General features: G+C 30.4%; 2 protein-coding genes across 3 annotated transcripts in view; one reads left to right on the top strand and one right to left on the bottom strand.

The window, feature by feature from the left end:
• Positions 1 to 4681, top strand: part of LOC117177206 (zinc finger and BTB domain-containing protein 49-like) — a 12583-nt gene extending 7902 nt beyond the window's left edge. For both annotated transcript variants that reach the window (XM_033367751.1, XM_033367749.1), the window contains exon 4: positions 3744 to 4681. In XM_033367751.1, coding sequence (XP_033223642.1) covers positions 3744 to 3853 — 110 coding nt within the window. In that variant the 3' untranslated portion in view covers positions 3854 to 4681. The remainder of the gene's footprint in view (positions 1 to 3743) is intronic.
• Positions 4682 to 11718: 7037 nt separating this feature from the next.
• Positions 11719 to 24926, bottom strand: LOC117177123 (zinc finger protein 436-like). The gene is made up of 3 exons (XM_033367618.1): positions 24413 to 24926; positions 17568 to 18014; positions 11719 to 12628 (listed from the first exon to the last, which is right to left on the bottom strand). The coding sequence occupies exons 2-3, from the start codon at positions 17974 to 17976 to the stop codon at positions 12159 to 12161; spliced, it is 879 nt and encodes a 292-aa protein (XP_033223509.1). The 5' UTR covers positions 17977 to 18014; positions 24413 to 24926; the 3' UTR covers positions 11719 to 12158.
• Positions 24927 to 25236: the final 310 nt, after the last annotated feature.

The raw sequence follows: 25236 nt of genomic DNA on the forward strand, positions 1-25236 counted from the left end.
ATTATAAACTTAAATGGACTTAGTTTAAAGCAAAAATGAACTCAAAGTAAATTTTTATTAATTTCTGCATGAAATGTTTACTACTACACTAATGGAAAAATTGCAGGGCCAAACAAGTTTTCCGAATTTTTAGTGATTATCCGCGCAATTTTAACAAGGAGCTTAAGAAACAAAATCCGGATAGATTGTTTATTCAGCTTCAATTTGCTTTTTTTAAAACGTCGATACAGACCATTTTTTACTGAGATATCGAACTTTAAATCAAAAAGGACACTTTTTTGTTTGATGGACAATATCTAAACAACCAATGGTCGCACAGAAAATTTAAGGGCAGTTCTGAAAACTGGAATAAATGTCCTACATTTATGGGGTTTCAGAATATCAACGGCTAAATTTAAAATCTTCATGAAATGAGTAATGTTGAGTGTGCCTTTTACAGTTTAATAATCCCTCAAAAAACCTGCAAAGTTACATTTCGATCTAATGAACCGTTTCCTTGTTGCAAACGGTGAAACTTTTGAAAAAAATTAAAGAGTCACGTTTCATGGCTAAAATGAAAAAAAAATTTGAGCTTTTTCCCTACTTTTTTCACAAACACCGCTGAAATTTACAAAAAACAAAAAAATTTGTTTCGAAATTTGAAATTTTTGTTTTAAAGGCTTCTAAAACTTGAAATATTTTGATTTTTACTATCGCCGGTATTAGCGTCACCCAAAGCGTGAAAATAAATGCCCTTTGTATTTATCTTCTAGGCAGCACAGTCGGCGTGAAAAATGTCGTCGATGTAGCGTCTAGCATTTAAACGTCCCTGAATGATTACCATGGGTGTTCTTGAGGTCCGCGAAATGCCACCCGATATCATCAACGATCCGTCGTTGTAGGCAACGACCGGGCGCACGAAATTTTGGGCAAAACGTTCTCCTCGACGACGCCAAACAAGGGGACGTTGGTCGTTGCCATGGAGGCAAAATCGGGACTCCTCGCTAAACAAAACAGTACCCCACTGCCTTAAGGTCCAGTTCAGGTGTTCTCTGGCATACCTTAAACGGGCTTGACAAAGCCTTCGTGTTAACATCGGTACACGATTTGGATGTCTTGTATTCAAGCCACTTTCACGAAGACGGTTCCTTACCGTTTGAGCGAAGATGTTTTGGGCTCGTCGTTGACGTCCTCGTTGTCGCTGTTGTTGTCGTTGAATCGGGAAATGCTGCGCAACGACGTTCGCGTGAACAAAAGGTTAATGAGGAACATGTCGAATGATCGCTCGATCATCCTGAGGAGTAGTCACTCGATGGTGACCTTGTCCTAGCCGACGATTGTGTCCATCGGTTTCGAGGTACCGTGCATACTATCGGAATACTACGGACGCCTTGGCATGATGAAAAATCAAAATGAAATAAAATATTTGGGTCATCAACTGTAATTTTAATTAAATTAAAAATTGATGGTCAAACTCATCAAACAGACAGAGACACTCCTACACATACACTCCTATTCACACACACATACGCTAATCCCGACGGTAGTGAAAATCACTTTTTTTTTCAAGTTTTGGAAGCCTTTAGAAACAAAATTCAAATTTTAAATAAAAAATTGTTTGAATTTTTTGTTGTAAATTTCAGCGATATTTGCGAAAAAATAGGGAAAGTGCTCGAATTTTTTTTCATTTTGCCAGGATTAGGACATGATCTAGCGCAATAAACGTGACCCTTCAATTTTTCAAAAGTTTGACCGTTTTTAACAAGGAAACGGATCAATAGATCGAAAAGTAACTTCGCAGGGTTTTTGGCGGTTTATTCAACTGTAAAAGCAGTTTGTTCTTATCCAAGATTTTAGCAGAATCTTGTAGGAAGTTTATTCAAGTTTTCAGAACCGCCCTTAAATTTTCTGTGCCATCATTGGTTGCTGAGATATCGTCGATCAAAGACAAAAGGGTCCTTTTTTATTTAAAGTTCGATATCTCAGTGAAAAATGGTCATATCGAGGTGTAAAAAAAGCAAATTGAAGCTGAATAAACAAGCTATCCGGTTTAATTTCTTACACTGTTTATTAAAATTGTATGGAGCATGTTGGTCCGAACATTTTTTTGCCAACAGATCTCAAAACAAGAAACTTAAAGCTTCAAAATGCTTTTTTAAGATCTGAATAATCACTAAAAATTCAGAAAATTTTTTTTACCTTTTAATTTTTACCATTAGTGTATTGTCGAGAAAATAGCAGGCATTTGCTTTTAAAGCATAACAACTCAGCAAAAAAATGCTAGTGCAATAAAAAAATGGTCATAAAAGCTAAACGTGTTCTACGTAAATGAGCTTGAAGATGTTTATGTAAAAAATTGTTATGTTGTGCAGATTGAAAAGTGTAAAAAAAGTAAGGATTCAAGTTGAGAAATTTGAGAAATAATAAAAATTGTTGTTTAAAAGTAAAAAAAAGTACAACTATATTGTCTTCAGTTCTAATAAAGATATAAAAGCAATTCAAACTGCAAACTGTAACGGATAGACTCTGTACTGATTTTAATTCACCCAGAAGGATGTGATATTCTTATTTTTTGTTGTTGGAGAACAACTGCCAGAAAGCAGCTCGGATCTCTTTTTTTTACTGCCAACCTCTCGTGTCTTTCTTTGGTCCGTGATTCTGAATCCTTGGATGGCACCTGGCAGGTCCTCAACAGTAAAAAAAAGGGTCCGGGCTGCTTTCTGGCACTTATTTTCCAACAACAAAAAATAAGACTATCACATCCTTCCCGGCGATTGAAAATAATTACAGAGCCTATCCGTTACAGTTTGCAGTTTGAATCGCTTTTCTATCTTTATAAGAACTGAAGATAATATAGTTGTACATTTTTTTTTTACTTTTAAACAACAATTTTTATTATTTCTCAAATTTCTCAACTGCAATTTGTTCAAAACAGTTTTCTTCATACTTATGCATTTTTTCAAATTTTTCCTATTGTCCCTTGTATAAGAAATATTATTTTAAATTGGACTGCTCATTTACGCAGAACACTTTTAGCTTTCATATGACTATTTTTTTATTGCGCTAGAATTTTTTTTTTGCTGAGTTGTTAAGCTTCAAAGGCAGAGGCCTGTCATTTTCTCGCCGATTGTATGTAAAAACCTGATCTAAAAGTTACGTTACAATCCGTGTTTCAATTCTAATCGTCTATTATTTGTATTCTTTGCATAATTTGGATACAATTTGTCGCTAGATGTATTAATTAAAGTTTATTTAAGCTTACAGTTCATTGAAACTTACAGGAAATAGTGAAACAATTGTGTGTTTCTTTAACAATATTTTTGACAAAAATGTGTTTTTTCACTGTAAAGATGGAAATTCTACCTAAAACGATTTGTTTTTAATGAATATTTGTTATTAGTATTCAATCATTGTTTTACACGTCACAAAACAATCCTAAAAACACTTTTATGTAAAAATTAAAATACATCTTAAAAATTGTACATACTCTTTTTAGGTCCAGTTTTCGGCACTAGGTGGCGAGATGCTCTACCATTATTCCCAATTCAAAAGAATGTAGTTTCGATGAATATTTATCACTTCATTTGATTTCGGAAATTACAGAAACGCTTAAATTGGGCAGGGGAAAAATGGTGGCCATGGAAAAAATCCAAAGTTTCAAAATTACCTCATCACTGAGCACTCTGATCGAACAATTCAAAATCTTGTCAATTCAAGTACCAAAAACTTAACTCGTACAAATGTAAAGCATTTATTTTTTACAGCGGGCAGCCAGCAGAACCAACAACCGAACAATGTCACGAGTATGCAAACAGCAGCAGTGACAACATCTACTGTTCTCCCAGGTGGGCATCCGGGGCCTCTCCTGTCCTGAGCCCCGCCACCAGGGAACTTTCAGGTTCCCCATCCCAACAACATCATCCATCAACATACACCACATACGCTGCACCATCATCACTTGACGGCTGTCAACGTAGCGCATCAATCCAGTGTAACTCCTCTCGCCGCTCCGAGTCATTATCAAGCGCACGAGCTCAGCTTTCTAGGACACGTCAAAGATTTCTGAGAGCACGGGAATACCTCCTCAAAGAGGTAACAAGACTTTGGATGACGGAATGCTAGGGACGGATTTTCTTACGCTTTTCGCGGTTCGTGACCTTCTCACACAGGAAAAATTCTTTCGCCCTCCTCATTTTCGCTTCATTCACAAAGAACGCAAAAACGAATCGTCGAAAATTAACCAGAGGATTGAGGATAATTTGCCGCAGAAGACGTTAACTGCTAAAGCGTATGCGTGGAAGAAACCAAATTTTTTCCTTAGAAACTTAAGATAGAAGTCCGACTCGCAGAGTCTGCTTATACTTGCGTGCGAGAGACAGAACATATTTTTATGGTAGCTCAAGACAAATATGAGAATTTTAGCCCAGGCGCAAATAACGCTGTTGTGAAGAAATAATTGTCTTTTGTTGCGTAGCTGATTTTATTAAGGCGATGAATCAAATCACTTTCTTACTACGAGAAATAAAAAATTGGCTCAACATTTAAATTTGGACAACTTCTGGCGTACCGATACGTGACCATTCATCCAATTGAAAGAGGACTTTCGTTTTCTATAAGTAAAAAGCGATCTGATTTATTTTTTAAAAACAATTCTCCATTCTAGCTTTAGCTGGGGAATCAGCGTAGTGATAATACGATGAAACCCAGTCTAATAAAAATCGCAACACTTGGACTGCTTTTGTGAACGATTTTATTCTTTATATTTTAGTTTGTCGATTATACTTGTTCCAAAGTAGGTGTTTTCTAATCACACTTTTCGACAAGGCCTTAAGCACAGTACCATAAGAAAGAAGACGTGGCAATATTCTACATTCGAAAAAAAGACAGGAAAATGTTCCTTTGCATTTTCTTCTCATTTTATATACAAAGTTGATGACAGTATTTTATATTTTATGACTAGTTCGAAATTTTCCCTCTGCCCACTTGCAGATTATATTTATGTATATGTTTCGTGTTCTCCTCAGATAAACTCCAAGAGTTTCTCTTTTTTTGATATCGTTTTTTCTTTACATTGTTTTTCTCATTTTATACATATTTTTACGTATATTTTTTACTTAGATCTCTAATTTTCGTTGAGCACTGATTACGCTTTTAAGGTTCCTAGGTGTAATTATATCTTTTAAAGTGCATTCCGACACAATGCAATCGAAACACGAAATCAGTATAACTCATTTCGATATGTTTAAGTATCGTTTAGAACGTTGTAGCCACATTGCAGTGCCTAATTGTATCACGGAAACAGTATTCTCCCGTTTGCTTATTTTTCATACGGCTGTGCGATGTCACTAAGTGGAAAGCAAAATTTGACTGACGTGTAAATGGTTTTCTAGCAGTAAAGAAAGATTTGAGTTGACAGCTGGGTTGAAGAGACAGAGAGAGAGAGAGAGAGCGAGAGCGAGTAGAATTGCAAAGAAACATTCCCGGTGAAGAGAAATTAATACATATTCATTGATATTAATTTTCGTAAGGTTTTGTGAAAGAGCTCGAATGCTTCCGATTTTGTCGCTTCCACAGACGTTGTATTACATCATGTGGTCAGGTTTTGTTTGGCGTGATTCTTAACCGAGTAGATGTTTTTACGTTTAATCAATGATACTACGTTTAGTCGAAGATGCTAAGTTTAATCCATGATATTAAATTAAGTCGATAATGCTAAGTTTAGTCGTTGATACTCATCCTGTATCGGACCAGTTACACGTAGGTTTCTTAGCTGTGCCATTATTTGTCGCGTATCATAATGTAACCTTCTTGCCATAATCTTATCGTTTAAAAACTCCGAAAAGCTGCGTTGTATCTTCCTTTGTCGCGTACTTTGAGTATTATAGATTACACACACTATACGAGAAGCAGTAACTGCAACTATGTATTATATAAAAAGTTAACTGTATTGTGTACACTGTACACAGTTGCGCTTGGGAGAATGACGCGAGAAATGACGATCTTCCTCCGATAGAGTTTTATATTTTTATATGTTTATTTTAGATTATAGCTTTAGAAATGACAAATTTTGTCAAGTTCTTATTTTGTAGGGTTTATTCACGTTAAGCTACACGGAGAGAAATTTCGAGATCGTGAGTTCGCGGAAGCGCGTGATTTTAGAGCTACAATTTTTCTCTGCTTTTAAATTTCGGTCTCTATGATCTAAAAGCATAGAATTCGAGACGTCAAAGCAAAGGGGCGTGTCCTAATGCCGTGAATTAATCTCTCGACATTGCTCTTCGTGTAGAATACAAAAGTATGTTTTTAGATTCATCCGAGGCACTGAGAATGAAAGCCCAAAAACAACATTTTACAAGAGAAACAAAAAACGTTAAAGTTTACATAAAATCACACAGTTTCTGAATAATAGAGAGGAAAATCTAACGAGACTTCAACTAGTGGCCCTTATCAATTATTTAAAAATGATCTTTCATGATTTAATCTTAAACACTGCAATATTGTTTGCTTTTTGGATAGATCTTATCTAAAGTAGTTCAAACAGCAAAAAAACGATTTTTCAAAAAGTACACTTTACCTAGTTTTCATGATCAGTGCCGCATTTGAATTTCAGCTTTCAAAGCCATCAAATTTGATTCTAATATCAGCATTAAATTTTATTTTTTATTATTTTTTAAACGACAGTTTGCAAATGGTGAATTCTTGTTTTGAATCCGTTTAATCATTTTACATATTTTAAACTCTGTTTATTCCACAAGGATGATAAAAATCCTTTGTGAATTCTTACCTCCATTTTTGTTTATGAAAAGATAATTTATACATTTCTTTTATGAACTATCTTTAAAGTATTTTATTGAAAGCTTGCGTCAAGCTCCTGGCACAGACTCGGTTTAGCAAATAAAAAGGAAATTCAGGTTTTGTCAGACCTCAAGTTTAAGAATATACATACTAAGAATAATGTATACATAAAACATACTGAATGCCGTATAATATTATATAAAGTATAAGAGTACGAGCTGTATTAAAATACTCCTCCGCCATGTACTTGTAACCGAAAAAAAGAGTACATCCTAGCTGTAGGTTTAGCCTATAAGTTTGTATACAAAACAAAAAGTTATTAGGATCTTAGTTTTTAACATTGAGAGAGTGAGAGAACCCCCCCCCCCCCCCCCCCCCCCTATTAAAAATCTCAAGTGTAAGTCACCCGCGCGTTCGTGAACGTGAGGAGACAGTATTTTGTGAATAAGATGGATTGTGCAAAAGAAAAATGGACAAATAGCTTTACAGTTTACATTTTTTAAAGAAAGCTTTCTTCTGAATAACAGTGGTTTAAATAAAAAATATAGGGTATCAGAAGATTTCAGAATTTCAATTAAAAAAAAAAGAGATAAGCTTTCTTAAAAAATGATAAGTTTCCTCTTAAAATGGTGCGATTTTCGATAAAGCAGCCGCGTAGTGATTAACAGTGGCTATTTTATTGAATTAAAAGTGCAAACAGTGTTTCTGTTAACATAAATACAAGTCGATTTGGTCTCCTTGGAAAAATTTCCAGTGCCTTCCAGTCGCGCTGGGTACTAAAAAATGTGTTTGAAACACTGTTTATACTTTTGGTACGTAATGTTCGTTCAGCTGAACACTTTTGTGCTGTACCGCAGTTTTTGAAAAAAAGTCGAGAATAGAATCAATTTAGAAAATTAATACCCATTTAAAAGTAGTTGAGTTATTCTTTAATTCGATCAGTGGAAATAAATGATTTTTTATAAAATTCAAAGTTGAATACATCTTTATTTGTTCTATTCTCGAAATTTCGTGGACAAGTCTGAAATTGACGGAGGGAGTTTTTCGCTGGGAGACGAGAATGAAGAAAGGAGAAATAAGATAAAATATTTTTAGTAATACGAAAGGATATAAATCAGATTTAGCGTTACTGAAGAAACGACTACATTAGGAATAAAGAAAATAACTTCCGTGCGTGGAGGTTTGCTATGTTGTAGTATGCTTTATATTTTAAAAGACATTGCAGAATTCTAAAAGATAATAAACACTTCATGCGAGACGAAAAATAGTTTGCCGCACTAATCTTTTTTTCTTCAAAAAACACCATGAAGACTCCGACTCCCAATGACTGAAAAAGAGACTCAAGTTTTTTCGATTGTAATTGGTCAAGATCCAAAAAATGGCAAAAAAGCGATTCGACGATTCGACCAAAATGTAGAGTGAATATTAAGATTTTTTTATTTAAAACTTAATTTGTAAGTCTTTTAGGAAGTTTTAATTGATAAATGTAACACGAACAGTGTTCTCTAAATTTGTAACGAGATAATAAATGCAGTGATCTTTTTTATGAATATTGATGTTCCCAATTTTTTTATAAAATAGGATTTTTATAAACCTCGTAAAGTGAAAGAGAACGGTTTTAGACAGGATTTTTTAATATATAAATTTTGTTCTATAGAATGATTCTAGAAAATGTAAAAAAATTCGACTTACACTTTTTTTCAAGGGTTTAAATTATTCCATTAAAGAAACTCAAACGAATCTTGCTAAAGTGAAACAACTAGAGCGAGACATTAACAAAAAGAGACGATATTTTTCTACGCATTTTCAAGTCAAATTGAATTCGAAGAAAGAAAGCGAAAGGATGAAATTCTGTTGTTTTCGTCGGAGAGTCCAGTCTCATTTTTACTATTTGAATTATTATAGTTCGCTTGTTGCGATAGACCTTGTATGAAATTTGTACAGGGTGAATGGTTGAAAGAGCGATTACTTAAACTACCGGTTTACAAAAAGAAAAAGAGAGAAGATCTAAGTAGTGGTGAAAGAAGAGCAGTGCAGTGGAGTGATTGAAATAACGACGTATAAGAGAAACATGGAGATAATATACAAATTCCTCGACATAGTACAAAACATTTAACTCTTTTTCAATAGCATATAGTCTTTAAATAAAAAAAAAGACAAACCAGTGTGAGACATAGACGAGTACTTATATAGGATTTATTAGAATGGCTTTTTCCCTTCTTCCGTTTTTGTAAACAGAGAAAAAGACTCTTTTATATCTTATATTTCAAAAATATTGAATAATGTATAAAATAAGTCTTAATTACTTTTTATCGTTTATATAAATTTATTCAAACCATAACTTAAAATGAGAGGTTTGTTAGCTTTTACATATTTTTATTTCATATTTCTAAATTCAAAAGTTTTACAACATTGTGAAGTTCAAAGTTGAACATTTGAAAGCGTTTAAAATGGTAGGTTTTTATATCGGACGTTTAAGAATTGAAGCTTTTTAAATTTGAAGAATTGAAGGTGTAAACTTTTCCAAATTATACACTCAATTAAATTTAATTCTGAAAAATATATAATAGACATTATATTTGTAAATTAAACATATAAATTTTGCACATAAATTTTTCTTTCGCATTTCGTAGACGAATAAATTTCTTAAAGATAAAAAATAAGAATCACATTTTGACCTGGATTTGTTTTTGGTTTTAAAAGTCCCAACAATAATCAGGAGCCAGAGCGTTTGTACTTGTCTTCCAGGGTACAAGGGCTGATCGATTACGTCGTCGTTTGTAAATCAAAAGTGAGAAAGAAAGATAATTATTGGAGAAATAGAAAGGTGCAAATATTACAAGAACTATGTACAGCTAAACGATCCCTCTGATATCAGCGTTTTATTTTTGTATAGTGTGCAAAAGAAAACGTAATTTTGTGAAGGCGCAATAAAAACGGAGAGACAGGAGTGTAAAAGCGAGCCTCAAATTGAGCGATGAAAAAATTGAAGAGTGGGCGAATGTGTGCTAGAGATACGAATTCCAAATTGCGAAGAGTGGACTTTAAGTTTGTAAACAATTTTCAAAACATCCAGCGCTGCTTTATGTAATAATCTAATAATATATCTATATATATAAAAAGCATAAGAAAACACCAACCCTTTTTCTCATTTCGCTAGGATCAGACTATTTAAAGTTTGGAATTTTCAAAACTACATTTCTGAGCCCGGGCTACTCCTTTTATTCACAGAATAAAATACCCGGGTTTTTCCGAACTCAAAATAAAAAGTCATTTTCCTGGGAATCTTGAGAAAATGTTTCTTATTCTTTTGAAGCCTTTCACAATTCTTGAGCTGAAATTTCGGTACGAATAGCAAGTATTGGTCGGTATAAGTAGACACTTCGTTTACATTGTTTGAAAGCATTTCAACTTTTCAATTAAATTTCAATCTTTTCAGGCCTTCTAAATTGGAACAAATGAATATCCGAATCGTCTCGTAAAACCAATTATATATATTTTGAAGTAAAAGATTTTCGAATTACGCATTGTAAACTGAATGATATCATGATTAAAAAAGATAAAAATTCAACTGATTATTTGAAAACCTGTTGAAATTAAATTTGAAAAGATTTTTTGTTTAATTTGTAAAATTCCCGGGTAATAAATAAATTCACTGTCATTTCCCGGTTTTTTCCCGTCTCGTAAAATTTTCGGTTTCCCGGTCCAGCGGCCACCACGTGAGTGTTGAAAGTTTCGGCTTAAAAAACTTAAAATTAAAGTTGCCAGGTTTCGTTAAAGAAAACAAGGGAATATTTTATATAATAGTAGTTTATTAATATCTTTTATGATCAAAAATGAACATTCGCTAGAATGAAATATGCTGCGTAGATTCCTATAAAATTACGATGCACTAAAGCCGATACAAGTTCGACTCATGATCGATATTAATTGTAGTAATATTTTTACAGGGGATGTTTTCAACAAAAGAAATACGCATATAATGTACAGTAAACAGGTTGATGTATGATCAATAAATACGATTAAATAACTTCATTTGGCAGAAGTTAGTTCCCGCAATTTTTTATTTATTTCAGACACGAAATGAGATAATAGTTTAAAAGAAGAGCATATTACAGATTCCACAAATCTGAAAATTATCTTATTGCATGCCCGGTTTATTTATCAGTAATTGAATCTATACTGACGAATACTTATGATAATGTCATATAGCGATTCATATTGAAAAACTGTTTATTTTCATAAAATGCGCTTAAGTATAAATTGCCTTTTTTTATCTGCAGTCTTACAAGCGTATAAATACTGGCAAAAAGCATGCGATTTTGCCCCTTAAAACAGTTCAAGACTGACTTACGGCAATTTTATTCAGCCTCAATTAATTTAGCCTCAAAATAATAATTGTGCGATCAACGCACCAAGCTTTAACAATTTTAAAAATCGTTCTTTATTTAAATATACAAAACCTTGAAGAAAACTGATCAAATTTTTTTCATCAAATATAATCGCAGAATGCTATCGAATCACAGAAAAGTTGAAACAAGGTTTAACACTATTATAAAATTCTATTTACAGTGCTTAAATAAATTCTTGATTGATTTTCTTATTTGCAAATGGCGAAATTATTCCGCTATATAACAAGATTTCTCTCTCTAGCGAGAAGAGAATAAAGATTTGAAGTTTAAAATTGAAGGATTTTATAATGTAGCAACTCATAATTTGGGAGGCTTTCGCGTTTAAATAATTGTCTACTAAGAGATTCTAAGTGTATAATGCTATTAGGTCTACAAATTAATTCTGTTTCTTGTAACTCTTGGTCAAACTTGATTTTTTTTCCTCCCTGAGGTCGTTTTAAAGGGCGAACTTTAACCTTTAAAACACAATATAATAGGTGGCGGCCCTGTGGACTTTGCCTAAAAAATCATTAGAAAATACAATGACAGACGCCATGGCATTCACTAAAGATTCTGTAGGTTAAGTCCGCAGGGCCGCCACCTATTAGATTGTGTTTTAAAGTTTAAGCTTCGCCCTTTAAAACTACCTAAGCACGGAAAAAACTTAATGTTTGACCAAGAGTTACAATACATCAAAGTAAAGACACCGAATTAATTTTGTATAGACCTAATAAATATAAATAACTTACAAAGATTTAAAGTATTTAAATTTATCTGCTTTTTGATTCATTAAATAACTAAGCTTTCCAGCTTCTGTGCCTGGAAAACTAATTATTTGATCGAAATGAAACTTTGTGTTAAATGAACGATTCCTAAAGTGGAAAAAATGCGAGAAATCCCTACGATACGCGAATTATCAAACTTAGGGTTTATCTAGTATTGGAGAAGTTTGATAAACGCGATTTCGGCTTTTCGATCAGCTTTTTGAAGTGTTTAGGTTCTAAGGATAGAAAAAGGAGGCGGTCCAGCCTGTCTCATCATCAAAGCGAAGCTGCTCAGACCCTCCTCGTTGGTGTTTTGTCCACTTGGTGGGTTTTGAGAGTTGCTGACATTTTTGTTCCTGTTACTATTGCTGTGACTTTGCAGATGTTTCTTGAGATGATCCTTTCTGTAAAAAGCCTTTCCACACTCGGTGCAGACCTGATTTTTGCTACCAGAATGAATTATCATGTGTCGAGCCAAATGCTCGTTGCGTTTGAATGCCTTGCAACACATACTGCATTGATATGGTCTGTCTTTATTGTGACCTTGTTTGTGACGATCTAGATGCTCTTTGCGTTTTAGACTTGCCCCACAAATATCGCAGATGTGTGGCCTTTGTCTGTGATCTTCCAAATGCTCATGAAGCGTTTCGCGGTCTTCGAATCTGTAGGCGCACTCTGGGCAATGATAGATCAACATTCCTGAAAAAAAACCTACATTAGTTCAAGTATTAGAGGCGACAGAGTCCTAGCGGGCACAGGGGCAATGCCCCCCCCCCCATAGAAATCGACCAGGGAGGGGAAAATTATTAGTTTGCGCCCCTCTGAAATCGAGTGATTAAATTAATCAGATCATTTATCTTTTTCTAAAATAGACATTCTCATTTTGTTTGCCTATGGCCATGGGAAAATAATCCTAGCTTAGCTGGGATGGATACTGGAAGTCTATCTAAAATCTTTATGAAATCTTCGAGAAATCATTGCCATCTTTGTTCAATTTTTGTAAAATCTTTGGAAATCTTTGCGAAATACTTTTTAATATTTGTGAAGTGACTTCAATTTTTCTGAAACCTTTGGGAAATTACTGCAATATTTGTGCACTCTTTGTAATCTATCTGAAATCGTGATATAATTAAAATCTTTTTGAAATATTTGAAAAAATATATGGAATACTTTTGACATATTGGGCAATATTTGTGAAATTATAAAAAGCTTTGAGAAATCATTAAAACCTTTTTGATGACTTTGAAGTCTGTCCGAAATCTTTTAAATCAATCCGAAATCTTTTAAAAATCACTGAAATCTCTCTAAAATATTTGGAAATATTTCAAATATATTTGATAATATTTGTGAAATTATTGAAATCTTTGGGAAATCATTGAAGTCTTTATAGGTCTTCTAAATCTATTCGAAATCTTTAAAATAACTTGGGAATTGTTGAAATCTTTGTGCAATGTTGGAAATATACCGAAACTTTTTGTGAAATCGTTGGAAACCTTTTAAATATCTAAAAAATATTTCGTAATATTTGTGAAATCTTTGGGAAGTTATTGGGGTCTTTGTGAAGTCTTCTTAATATATCCGAAATCTTTGAAAGAATTAGGATCTTATTGAAATAGCTGTGCAATCTTTAAAATCTACCGAAAAATCTTTCTGAAATCTTTGTAAATATTTGAAAATTTTTAAAAATATTTATGAAATTATTGAAATCTTTGGAAATTCACTGAAATCTTTTAGCTCTCTTTAAAATCAATGTTAAATATTTGTGAAATAATTGAAGTCTTTGCGAAATCCTATAGGTCTATCCGAAATCTTTTTAATAATTTTGAAATGTTTAAAAAATCATAAAATTTTTTTGAAATCTTTGAAAACATTTGGTAAATTTTTGAACATATTAAAATCTTTGGAGAATTAAAGTCTTTGTGCAATAATTGTGAAGTTATTGAAATCTTTGTAAAATCTTTTAAATCTATCCGAAAGCTTTGACATTTTTATGAAATCAGTAGGAAATCATAGAAATCTTTGTTCAATCTTTAAAATCTATCTTCAATATTTGTGAACTAATATAAATCTTTGTGAAATATTTTTAATATATTCGAAATCTTTTCGAAATATTTATAATCTTTGAATTCTTTGAGAAATCATTAGCAATGCCAATTTAATACCTGTATTTATTATTCAATATTTATTGTTTATTTATTATTTATGTTCAATTTTCACACAGTATAATATTATACTATGTACAAATGGTAACATTCAATATTATATGTCAACGCCCCTGCCCCTCTAGAAAAAAAGCTCCACCGCTTCTTCCACGTATAACTGCAGATTTCTTGTTAACAAATTTATTTAGCTACACAATTGTTATACAACAAATTCATTTCAAATCGGACAGGCATTGCCACTCAAATATGTTTGCCCCAAAAATTTTTTGCACAAAGTAATGGCTATTGTTTCCATATAAAAAAAAAGTTTTGTAACGATGAAAATTTTCGAAATTCATTTTTTTGACATATTTTGAAATAATTTGACCGCAGCAGTCCAAAAATGAGGTTTTAAAAAAACGCGTATGTGTCAATATTACTCTTTTTTTATAACTAAAAAACAGGTTGAGGTACGGTCCTGAAATTTGGAGGATTGTAGTCCTAAATAATGCCCATTGTTGATTGGTTTTAGAGCCCGATCAGATAAAAATAAACATTAAGTATTCGATTTTATATTTTTCTCAAAAAATTTTATGTGATTTTTTTGCAATTTTGACGATATTGAGGAAAATCCTGTATACGTATTGTTATATGAAATACATCCTTTTTTAACAAAAAAAGGTTAAGTTTGGTTCATTAAATATCGTGAGAATGACAAAAAAGAATTGGAAAAATTCAAACTGTTTATAATTCGACAGAATGTTTATAGCTACCTCCTTACACACATTTTCATCTTTAATTTTTTTTCAATTTTCCGCTTACAAGTAAATTTGTTTCAATAATAGGAATATAACAACATAATACGTATGAAATTTGTTTATTTTGACAAGATGATTTGATTGATGTATTTAGAAATATTATATGATCTGATAAAGTTATAAGTTTTTTCATTTTGGACATACAAATTTGTCATTTTGTTTGACGTTTATACGAGAAAAAGTCTTCAATTTTTAAAATAAACCGATATTTCAATTATCAAAATTATTATTTTTTATCAGAATCTATTGAACTCCTAAAAACTTCAAGTGGCCTGAGAACAGTCTCTTCCAAAATAAATATAAAATATAATAAATAAAAAACAATTTTTATAAGAACGCAGAGTGCTCATGAAATGATCGAAATTAAACATATACCAATAATGAACACAACCAAACATTTTCGCAGCGGTTTTTGAATTTTAAACATTGAAAACGAGAAATATGAAAAAATAGTCAACATTTTTGTTCAAAGAGTCCTCCTGGTTTGAAAACTGTTTTGAAAACTGAAAAAAGTCAAAATAGCAAAATTATTTCCCTAACAAAGTTCTAGAAAAAAATATCTTAGCAAAAATATGTACAAAATCTTTAGGACTTATTATTTTATTTTCAACAATGAAATTTTATAGTGTCTTAAAAACAAAGCAGAACTTAATTTAACAGTTTCCACAAATTTTACATAGAAATTTTTCTTTTGTAGTTGGTATTTTTTAAATATTCGATACTTCATTTTTCCTAACTTACTTCCTTATTCGTCCACGAAAACAACATTAAAACTGTTAAATTAGATCATTTTTCGTTTCTCATCATATCGAAAGCTTGTATTTTTGATAAAAAAATAAATCTTTAAGGATTTTATCCATATTTTCGCAGAAATCTCGAACACCTTTAACTATCATAAGAAAAAGTCACACTTTTTATAAAAATGTTGACAATGCTTTGAAGATTCGTGTTTTAAATTTATAAAATTTAAATACTCCTAAATTTGCCAAATTTTTTGTTTATAAAATCGGAAAGAGAAATGTCGTTTTATTCGCTTTGAAAAACAAGACATTTGAGCGGCAAATAATTCTGCGATTTGAGCATGGACTGTCCGTCCGATTTAAAATGAATTCGGTTTGCTGTTTAATAAATCTGAATTGAAAGCATTTTAAAAGATTTTATGGAAATAAAATTTTATAGAAAATCTTTGAATTAAAGTATAGAAACTTTTAACATGAACAGGCCTCGGACTCATTTTAGAGATCAAAAATAGTGTCTAAACTTTTTAATAATGTATCAAAAGAGTGTCATAAAATGATTCAAGTATTAGAAATAAACTTAAATGTTTATTAAAAATATTATTATCCAGTCTATAAATTATAAAACCTTTTTGATCAGTTTCCCACACAAATGCGAACTGACTTGATAGAAGCCAATACAAAAATCCAACTATTTGTTGGTTAAAAGTCTACTATTAAATTTTTGGTTAAGTATTCATCTATTTTATCAAAAAAATTTATTATTTGGTTCAAAATTGAATTATTTAATTAAAAATTCCACAATTTTGTTAAAAAGTCATAGTTCTTGGTTGAAAATTCAATCATTTTATTCAAACTTTTTTTCCTTCACCACTAACACATTTTTTTGGACTAAAAATTCAATTATTTTGTTGAACATTTATATTTTGGGTTTAAATCTCATCTTTCTTGTGTAAGAATATAATCTTTTTTGGTTAAAAATGCAACTGCCTTCTACTGCCTTATTTTCGGCTAGTAAATTCCACAATTTGGTAGAAAATTGTACTATTTGGTTGAAAATTGATGTATTCTGTTAAAAATTCATCTTTATTGGTAGAAAATTTTTTTGTACAAAATGCAAATGTTTGATTGACGATTAATTTGTTTTAGTTCAGGATTAAAATATTATTGAAAATTCGTCTTTGTTTATTGAATCTAACTATTTGTTTATTAGAATTAAAGTATTTTGTTGGTTAAAGTATTGAGTATTAAGTTTTTTCTTTGAAAATTCATTTTAAGGTTGAAAATCCAACTCCTTGGTTGCAAGTTCAAGAACTTTATTAAAGGTTTATTTTAGTGTTGGTTGACTATTTATAATTTTAGTTAATAATTCTTTTTTTTCACACTTATTTCTTTTTTAACTGAAAATTTAAATATTTTATTTAAAATAAACTGTTTTGTACGTTTTTTCAATAAGAATGAATTCCAAATGAAAATTTAACTAATCCATTTTCTGTTAAAAATTTTTAGAAAAAAAATAAACTAAGAATTATATAAATAATATTCGGACAAACATCGCATCAATTGTTCAAACTATTCAGTTAAAAATTTATCTGATATGTTGAAAATTCGTCTTTGTTAAATCCAACTGTTTATTAATTAAAATTAATTTTTTTTTTAAATATCACCCATTAAATTTTATGGTAGAAAATTAAACTATTTGGTTGAAAATGTATGTATTTTATTAAGGATTCATCCTTTTTGGTCGAAAATTAATCTTCTTGGTTTAAAATTCATCTTTTTGTTTGAAAATTTGAGAATTAAACTATTTTGCTCTAAGAAAAAGTGGCAAATAATGGTGAATCCGAGGCCTGCACGCAAAAATAATACAGATTTGAATACATAAAAACGTTTTCAGTTCTTAACTCTCTTTAATTTAATTTAATAACTATTTAAGTCGTACCATTGATGTGTTGTGGTTCGACTTCATATTCAATCTTGGGTCGAACTTCCTGACAATTATGAGACGAGTTATTGCTACTACTATCATCATATTTGGATACGTAAGGAATTCCAAGAGTGCTTGAGCAACGTGCAGCCAAATATTCGGAAGTCAGTCTAAAATCTATTTGCAAAGGATCTGTCATAGTAGATGCATCTACTTTTTGAACAGTTTGGGTTCCAGACGACTGGTGAGAACTTGGAGGGCATATTTCCTTATTCCCACAGTCGTTTTCATTTCTGTTTTCATCATTTTGTTGATTATGTTGTTCCTGATGACCAGGATAGGCGTATCCGGTCATGTTGTTAGATTGTGGATGTTGAGAGTGAATTTCCGAGGGGTATTTCACATTTCGTGGATCGTAAGCCATCTTCTCGATGAGACTTACTATTTTCGTTTCTTTCACATCTACAAAAAATTTAAATAAATTAGATAATTTTTAATATTCAAATTGACAGGTACATTAATTTTATAATATAAAACTCTTAACCATTATGAAATAGAGAAACAAACTAATAAGAATTATATATAATAATCGGCAAGTCGAATGTATACCAACATTTGGTTTTGAAAGTAAAAAGACGTGGACGTTCATTTTTTATTTTGTCCAGACAAGCCTGCGAAGAAGCTCTGCACTTTTTTGAATTCCGATGTTAGTTTCAGTGATTTGAGCAGAAATAAGTAAATTGCTCAAATTAATTACAATTACAATTTTTTAATTCTAAGCATATATGACTTCTCCATTTTTTAATATTTAAAAAATGTAAATTGAACAATGTTATATCTTACTTAATCAGCTTTGGGCTTGAATTTTTAAAAATTAAATTAGTATTTCAAACTGGAATCTTTTAAAATTAAACAATTTTGAATTTAATTAATGTATCGCTTGAAAATAGCTCTATTTTATAGTAGAAAATACAGTAAAACCACAATGCTTAGTTAAATAATTAATTTTAACGTGTAAGTCCACGATTTTATAGTTTTAAATTTACATTAATATAATATTGTGAGCTTTCAATATTTTGGACTAAAAGCCTGAATATATAAATTTGCTTATTTTCATTTTTCTGATCAAAAATTGACCACAAACGCGCAAAAATCGTGGCAAATCACTTTCAAATTTAATTCCTTAAAAATGGTATAATGTCAGATTGAAAGCTCTTTTTTGTTTTTGAATAAGCATTTGAAATTATAATTTTTTATAGAAATACCTAAAATTGTATACCTTCGAAGAATCGCAAGCTTAAAATTAATAAATTGTACAACACAATAGTGGGCAATATTCAAATTTAGAGCGTTTATATTATAACAATCTTCAATTTAAATAGCTGAAAATGGTACAATATAAGAGGATATTTAAAAAAAATTTTAATTCAAATCTTTCAAAACGTAAGAATCAAAAATTGAAAAATTTCGAAAAAGTATTTATAACTGAGTCTCGGTAAAGAAACATTCCAAATTTCAAGGCCCTTTCTACTACTTGGTCAAAGTTCAACTACTTTGTTACAATTTTACTTTTTTGGAAGAAATTTAGTACAGAAAGATTTATAATTTTAGTTGGAAATTTATCTCTTTGGTTGAAAAATAATTTTTTTTGTTTAGTTGCATATTTATCTCTTTGGTAGAGAATTGAACTATTTTGTTGAAAATTGATCTCTGAGTATAAAATTCTACTTAAAAATCCCTTTTTTTGTTAAAAATTATTTTTTTAACTGAAAATTTAATTTATAATTGAAACATTTACTCTTTTTTTGTTGACAATTCAACTATTTGGTTGAAAATTCATGTAATTTTCTGAAAATTCTTCTTTTTGGTAGAAAATTACTCTTCTGGGGTGAAAGTTCAAAAGTTATATTTTCCATAGACGTTTACTACAAAATTCAATGGTTGAACCACCAACGGACGAATTTTCTACAAAATTCAACTGTTAGATTTTTAGCAGAAAAATTTTCTACAAAAATCAACAGCTGCATTTTGAACCATACTATGCATTTGAAATTTAAAAATATTCTATTTTAAAAAGTAAAAATCGACCATTTCCAAATTTAAAATGTTTAGAATTCAATTTCTGTTTTCATTTAAATTGCTGAAAAATGGTGCAATATCACATTTATAGCTTTTAAAATTAAAAATTCACATATTTTATATCTTACAAATGAAAAAATAATTTTAAAATGTTGAAAAAGCATTAATAAATAAATATTTTTAAATTAGCTTCATAATTTTCCAAGCTCATTTCCAAATTAATCTAGGGGAAAAATGTGGTAAAAATAAAACCATGAAAGAACAAGGTATTCAAAATCGATTTTTTTTATTTAATAATATTCCAAAGCTAATATTTTAAATTTCTTTTTAAGTAATTAAACCGTACAATTTAAACTTGCAACTATATACATATTTTTTATGTTTCTATCTTATTAATTAAAAATGCAATATTTCGTACGCGCTGTATTGCGCGTGTAGTATTGATAGTTTTTTTTTATAATAAGCTTGAAATGCATTAATTTAGTTTGTCAACATTGAAGCTCCTATTCTATGATCGTTTTTCGCATTTTTTTCTGTTTCGCGGCTCATTCTGTCGTATCAGTTTTACAGTTTATCATAGTATACGTCAGATTGAGCGCATCTTTGACCAGAACCACATGAAGTTATCCCTCTTGTATGAAAATTCTTTATAATTGATTTTAAAATTATTACTTTAGCACTTTAGATTAAAATAATGGATTTTAAGGGGGGGGGGGGCGACCCATGTAACGATTTCAAAAAAAATCGATTTTTTTTTGTTTAAATGGAAGCTAGTCGTCTCAAAAACATGCTGTGAAAGTTTCAGAGTAATGTAAATCTTTAAACGCGTTTTTCTCGGTTTCATATTTTTCAAAACTGCCCGAAAGATAACCTAAAATGTATTTGACCGATTGAGTTCTTCTTGCATACACATATAGTTGAAATGATTGTCTTCCTCGTGAAACTCTCTGAATTGAAAAAAAAATGTTTAAACAATTTTTTAAACAATTTCATAAAAATTTTTTTGGTGAAAATCAAACTTTTTTTCAAACGGACGTCATTTTGTCAAAAATGATTATTTTTTACTTCCTTAGGTTCACATAGAAACTGTAAGTATAAAATTAAAGAAACTTTTGTGTTTTTTCGTTTCAGACGAATCTGTGAGAAGTTAGAATACGGGCAGTTTTGCATTTCCCGGCTGATCATGTTCGACATCCGCCCTTATAATAAAAAATTTAATGCATATTTATGGCTGAAAAAAATTTATTTGATAGTCAAAAGTGCCTTAATAAACCATAAAAGTTTTGGAAAGATTCGTTATATTCTTCATCCCCAAAAAAATGCCGAAATATACGCTTATTTTTGAGGTTACATGGATCGCCCCCCTTAAAAAGTGATGCGCTATTTGAATACTCTTTATTTTTAACGAATTAGTTTCAGGATCTTAATTTAAGAGTTCTTCAATTTTAAACGACGTTTGAACCGGTGAAAATGATAGTGATTTTTGTTAGTACAGAAATTTAAATTCTAAAGCTCAATTCTGAATTAGTTTAATTTTTGAGGCCCTGCAGCTAAAGTTAGTCAGCTTCAAAAGTTTAAATTCACAAACATTAGTTTTGAAGATACAGAATTTTGAAATACCCAATCAGGAATGTTAAACATTTTTTTATATATAGTTTCTTATGTTAGAGTTGTTAACAAGATAAGTCTAATTTAAAATGAAAAGTTACTAATGCATTTTTAGAATTATTAAATTTTTAGGGGCATTAAGTTTGAACTTGATCAATCTTGCAGGTCCTAATTTTGAACTTCATTATGAAAAACAAGCATTATTTGGGTTTTGTGCGGATACGGAATCTTTTGAAATATCTTTAAATCTTTTTAAGCTTTTAAAACAACTTAAAATCCTTTGAAATCCCTACAAATTCTTGGGATCCTTTAAAATATTCTAAAATCTATAAAACGTTTTACTATCTTTGTAAATACCTTGAAACGTTTGAGAAACTCTCGTCAAAACTGTGAAATACTTTTAAATCTATTAAAATATGATAAAATCCCTTAAAACAAAAAAAGGCTTAAACCCATACGTCCTCTAAAATTCTTCAAAAACCTCCTGAAATTCCAGTGAATTCTTTACAAATGTGCGCAAAATTTTTAAATCCCTTAATATAATAAAAATCCTTCTAAATTTCTTCAATTTTTCTCTTGAAATTTCATTGTAATCATTAAAAATACCCAAAGATGTTGAAAATCCTTTGAAATCACTTCAAATTTATGAAACCTATTCAAAATTCTTGGGGTTTTTTATAATATTCTAAAATCTTTTAATACTTGAAAATTCTTGGGATTTTTTAAAATATTCTAAAATCTTTTAATTCTTTAGAATCCCCCAATCCTTGTGCATGAATTCTTTGAAATCTATTAAAATATTATAAAATCATTTAGGAACTTTAAAAATAGCCCTAAGCCTAATTAAAATAAGTACATTCATTAAGACCGCATGCAATTTTTTAAAATTTCTTAAATAATTAAGATACTTTCATTTTTTCTCTTGAAAATTCTTTGGAATCCTATACGATACCCTAAAATCTTTCAAATCTTTTAAAATCCCTTTAAATTCTTGAAATATATTTAAGACTCTTGGGATCTTTTGAAATACCATAAAACTTTTAATTTCTGTGAATAAATTGTTTGAAATCGATTGAAATATCATAAAATCCCTTAGAATCCTTTAAAATAGCCTCTAACCTCCTTCAAAAACCTCCTGAAATTCCAGAAAATTCTTTAAAACTGCATGCAGGTTTTTAAAATCCCTTCATATAATTAAAATTCTGTTAAATTCCTTCAATTTTTCTTTTGAAAATCGCTTGAAATCTTTTAAGATAACCTATAATATTTTAAATCGTTTGAAATTTTTTAAAGCTTTTGAAAATTCTTTGGAAACGTTGAAAACACCCTACAATTTTGAAAATCCTTTGAAATCGCTAAAAATTCGTGAAATCAATTGACGATTCTTGGGATCTTTTAAAATGTCCTGAAACCTATCAAATTCTTTTAAATCTTTGCAAATGGCTTGAAGCATTTGAGATTCTCTTCAAATCTTTTAAATATTTAAAAATGCTCCAATTCTTATGAATAAATTCTTTAAATTTATTAAAATGTAATAAAACCATTTAGAAACTTTAAAAATAGCCTTGAACCCTATTGGGCCTATAAGATCCTTCATAAACTTCCCGAAATTCTAGTAAAGTCTTTAAACACGCATGCAATTTTTTTAAATCCCTGAACATTATTAAAATTATTAGACATTGCTTAATTTTTTCTCTTGAAAATTCCTTAAAATCCTTCAAAATGCCCCTAAGTATAAAGACCCCCTCAATTCTCGTGAATAAATTCCTTGAAATTCAATACAATATTAATAAATTATTTGAAATTCCATGAAATCTGACAAAAGCCCTTGAAATATTTAAAGACCTATATAAACTACAGTGAAATTGATTTAAATTACTAATTGAAGACCTTTGAAGTCCCTTAAAATTACTGAAATTCACGAAAATATATAAAATCTCTTTAAAATCCTTTTAAATATGTGTAAATCTTGAAAATCCTCTGAAAGACCATGGAAATGCTTTCAAATAATCTTTCAATGTCACGGAAATCCTTTAAAACCGCACATTAACCGACATATTTGACACTTTCTTCGCATCTTTGAAATCCTACGAAATCCCTTCATTCTTGTGAAATTCTTCGCAATTTATAGAAGTATTATAAAATGTTACGAAATTTTTGACATCTATTGACCTCCGAAAAAAATAATTTATTTGAAATCCTATACAAATTCTTTGAAATCTTCGACATTTCCTGAAGTCCCTTGGAATTATTAAAAATGCCCTAAAACGTTTTAAATCCTGTGAAACCTTTCAAAATCCTTATGAATTTTAGGAAAGTATTTGTAATCTCATAAATCTGCTTAAATCTCGTAAAATCTCTTGGATTATCTTAACATCTTTTAAAATATTCCTTAAATTAATTTAAATCCTTGGAAATACTCTGAATTCCTTTAAATGTTTAGATTTTGAACTCTTCAAAAAAAAAAATTGGATAGGAAACCCTAAACTTTTGCAGACCAGAAAAAGGACTCGATACTTGAAAAGGGTCTGAGGTTTCATAAATTGATGAATTAAAAATTATTTTATATACGTCAAATTCAGAGAGTTCTAATAATTTGGATTTGCTTTGGAAATTTAAATTAAAAAATTTTCCCAAAAATAAAATTTTTAAATTTTTGGTCTGGAAAAACGTTTGGTAACCGAAAAATGACCAGAAACTCGTTTTTGTTTCAAAAGGTTACCCTGAAATATTTATATTAAGAATTTGAATGAAATAACTTCATAAACATTAATTTTTGTATTAAATTATAAATTCTTCCTATAAGAAATTCTTCAAATTTAAATAAATCTTTTGAAACAATTACCCTTTTCTAAAAAGGAATTTAAAGATCTCTTTCAATCAATTTTTCTAAATCATCAAACGTAAGAAAAAAACTTAATATTTGATATGAATAAAATGAGAAAACATGTTGAAGATATCTCTTACACGAGTTTTATCAGAACACGAGAGGTTGTAGACGTTTCGTAACTTGAGGAAGGGACAAAGATTTTATTGGGCAGGTCAGGAACAGAAAAGGTGAAGAATCTTTGGAAAAAAATATGAGCAAAAATTAAGAAACAATATCTTATCATGCAAATTTTGAAAAGTATTTTTCATTGCCTTAAAATAATAATTGTATCACATGTACTTGCCATTACTCCTTGTCCTCCCAGGGATTCGCGAACTCAGCGCACCTTCAGAGACTATTTGTTTGTATCACGCACCACGGATTGTAGAAAACCGGCCATCTTTGAAAATCAGCTGCTGGGGACCGCCTTAAAATCTTCACCACCGGCAACCTCGGGCCTCGGAAGTTGACCACGATATAGCGAAATCACTAAGCGATAATTAGAAGCCGAATTTTCCTCTATCTTTTCCTCTAGATGAAGGAACCTGATCGATCGCTTGTCTTGGATGAAATTACTTTTTTTTTGACACTAGATTTTGATTACAACGTAGCGCGTAGCGCTAAAGGCAACGACGGCGGTTCAAGGGACTCTGTTGTCCTCGAAATTTTTCATTCATGACAATTTTTTCATTGCAATACTTGCTATCGAATTGGGAGGTATATTTCAGTTATAGCGTTATAGTAACGACATATCGAGTTTTAAAAATTCTTTCTAAGTTAGTGTTTTTGCTAATAGGAAGCTATTTATGTCAGAAACGTGCATTTACGAGGTAGTATCGAGAATTTAAAAATCACACAGTGGCGCCCTTTAATCAGATTCGCGAATTTGAGATTGAGATACTTCAACAGGTTATCCATTGAGACACGTGCTTTAATGTTACACCCTCCCGCCAGAGAGAGATGGTGTATCTTTCCGGAAATCAGTAATTTTTTTGTCATTGTTTAAAATATAAACTAAAATTGTTTAAAATAGTGGAGTTTCCATTTTTTAAATATAGTTTAAGTGGTAGTACAGAAGCATATATAAAAAAATGGGAATTTAAAAACAAAGCAAAAAAAAACATTCTG

Source organism: Belonocnema kinseyi, chromosome 7, assembly GCF_010883055.1.
Source record: "Belonocnema kinseyi isolate 2016_QV_RU_SX_M_011 chromosome 7, B_treatae_v1, whole genome shotgun sequence".
In the NCBI taxonomy this organism is placed as follows: domain Eukaryota; kingdom Metazoa; phylum Arthropoda; class Insecta; order Hymenoptera; family Cynipidae; genus Belonocnema; species Belonocnema kinseyi.

Bases quoted from the DNA above. Each gene is read 5' to 3' on its own strand.
- LOC117177123 (XM_033367618.1), bottom strand. From the start codon at position 17,976: ATGGCTTACGATCCACGAAATGTGAAATACCCCTCGGAAATTCACTCT. The intron at 12,629-17,567 runs GTACGACTTAAA...GTTTTTTTTCAG, and splicing joins CGAACCACAACACATCAATG to GAATGTTGATCTATCATTGC.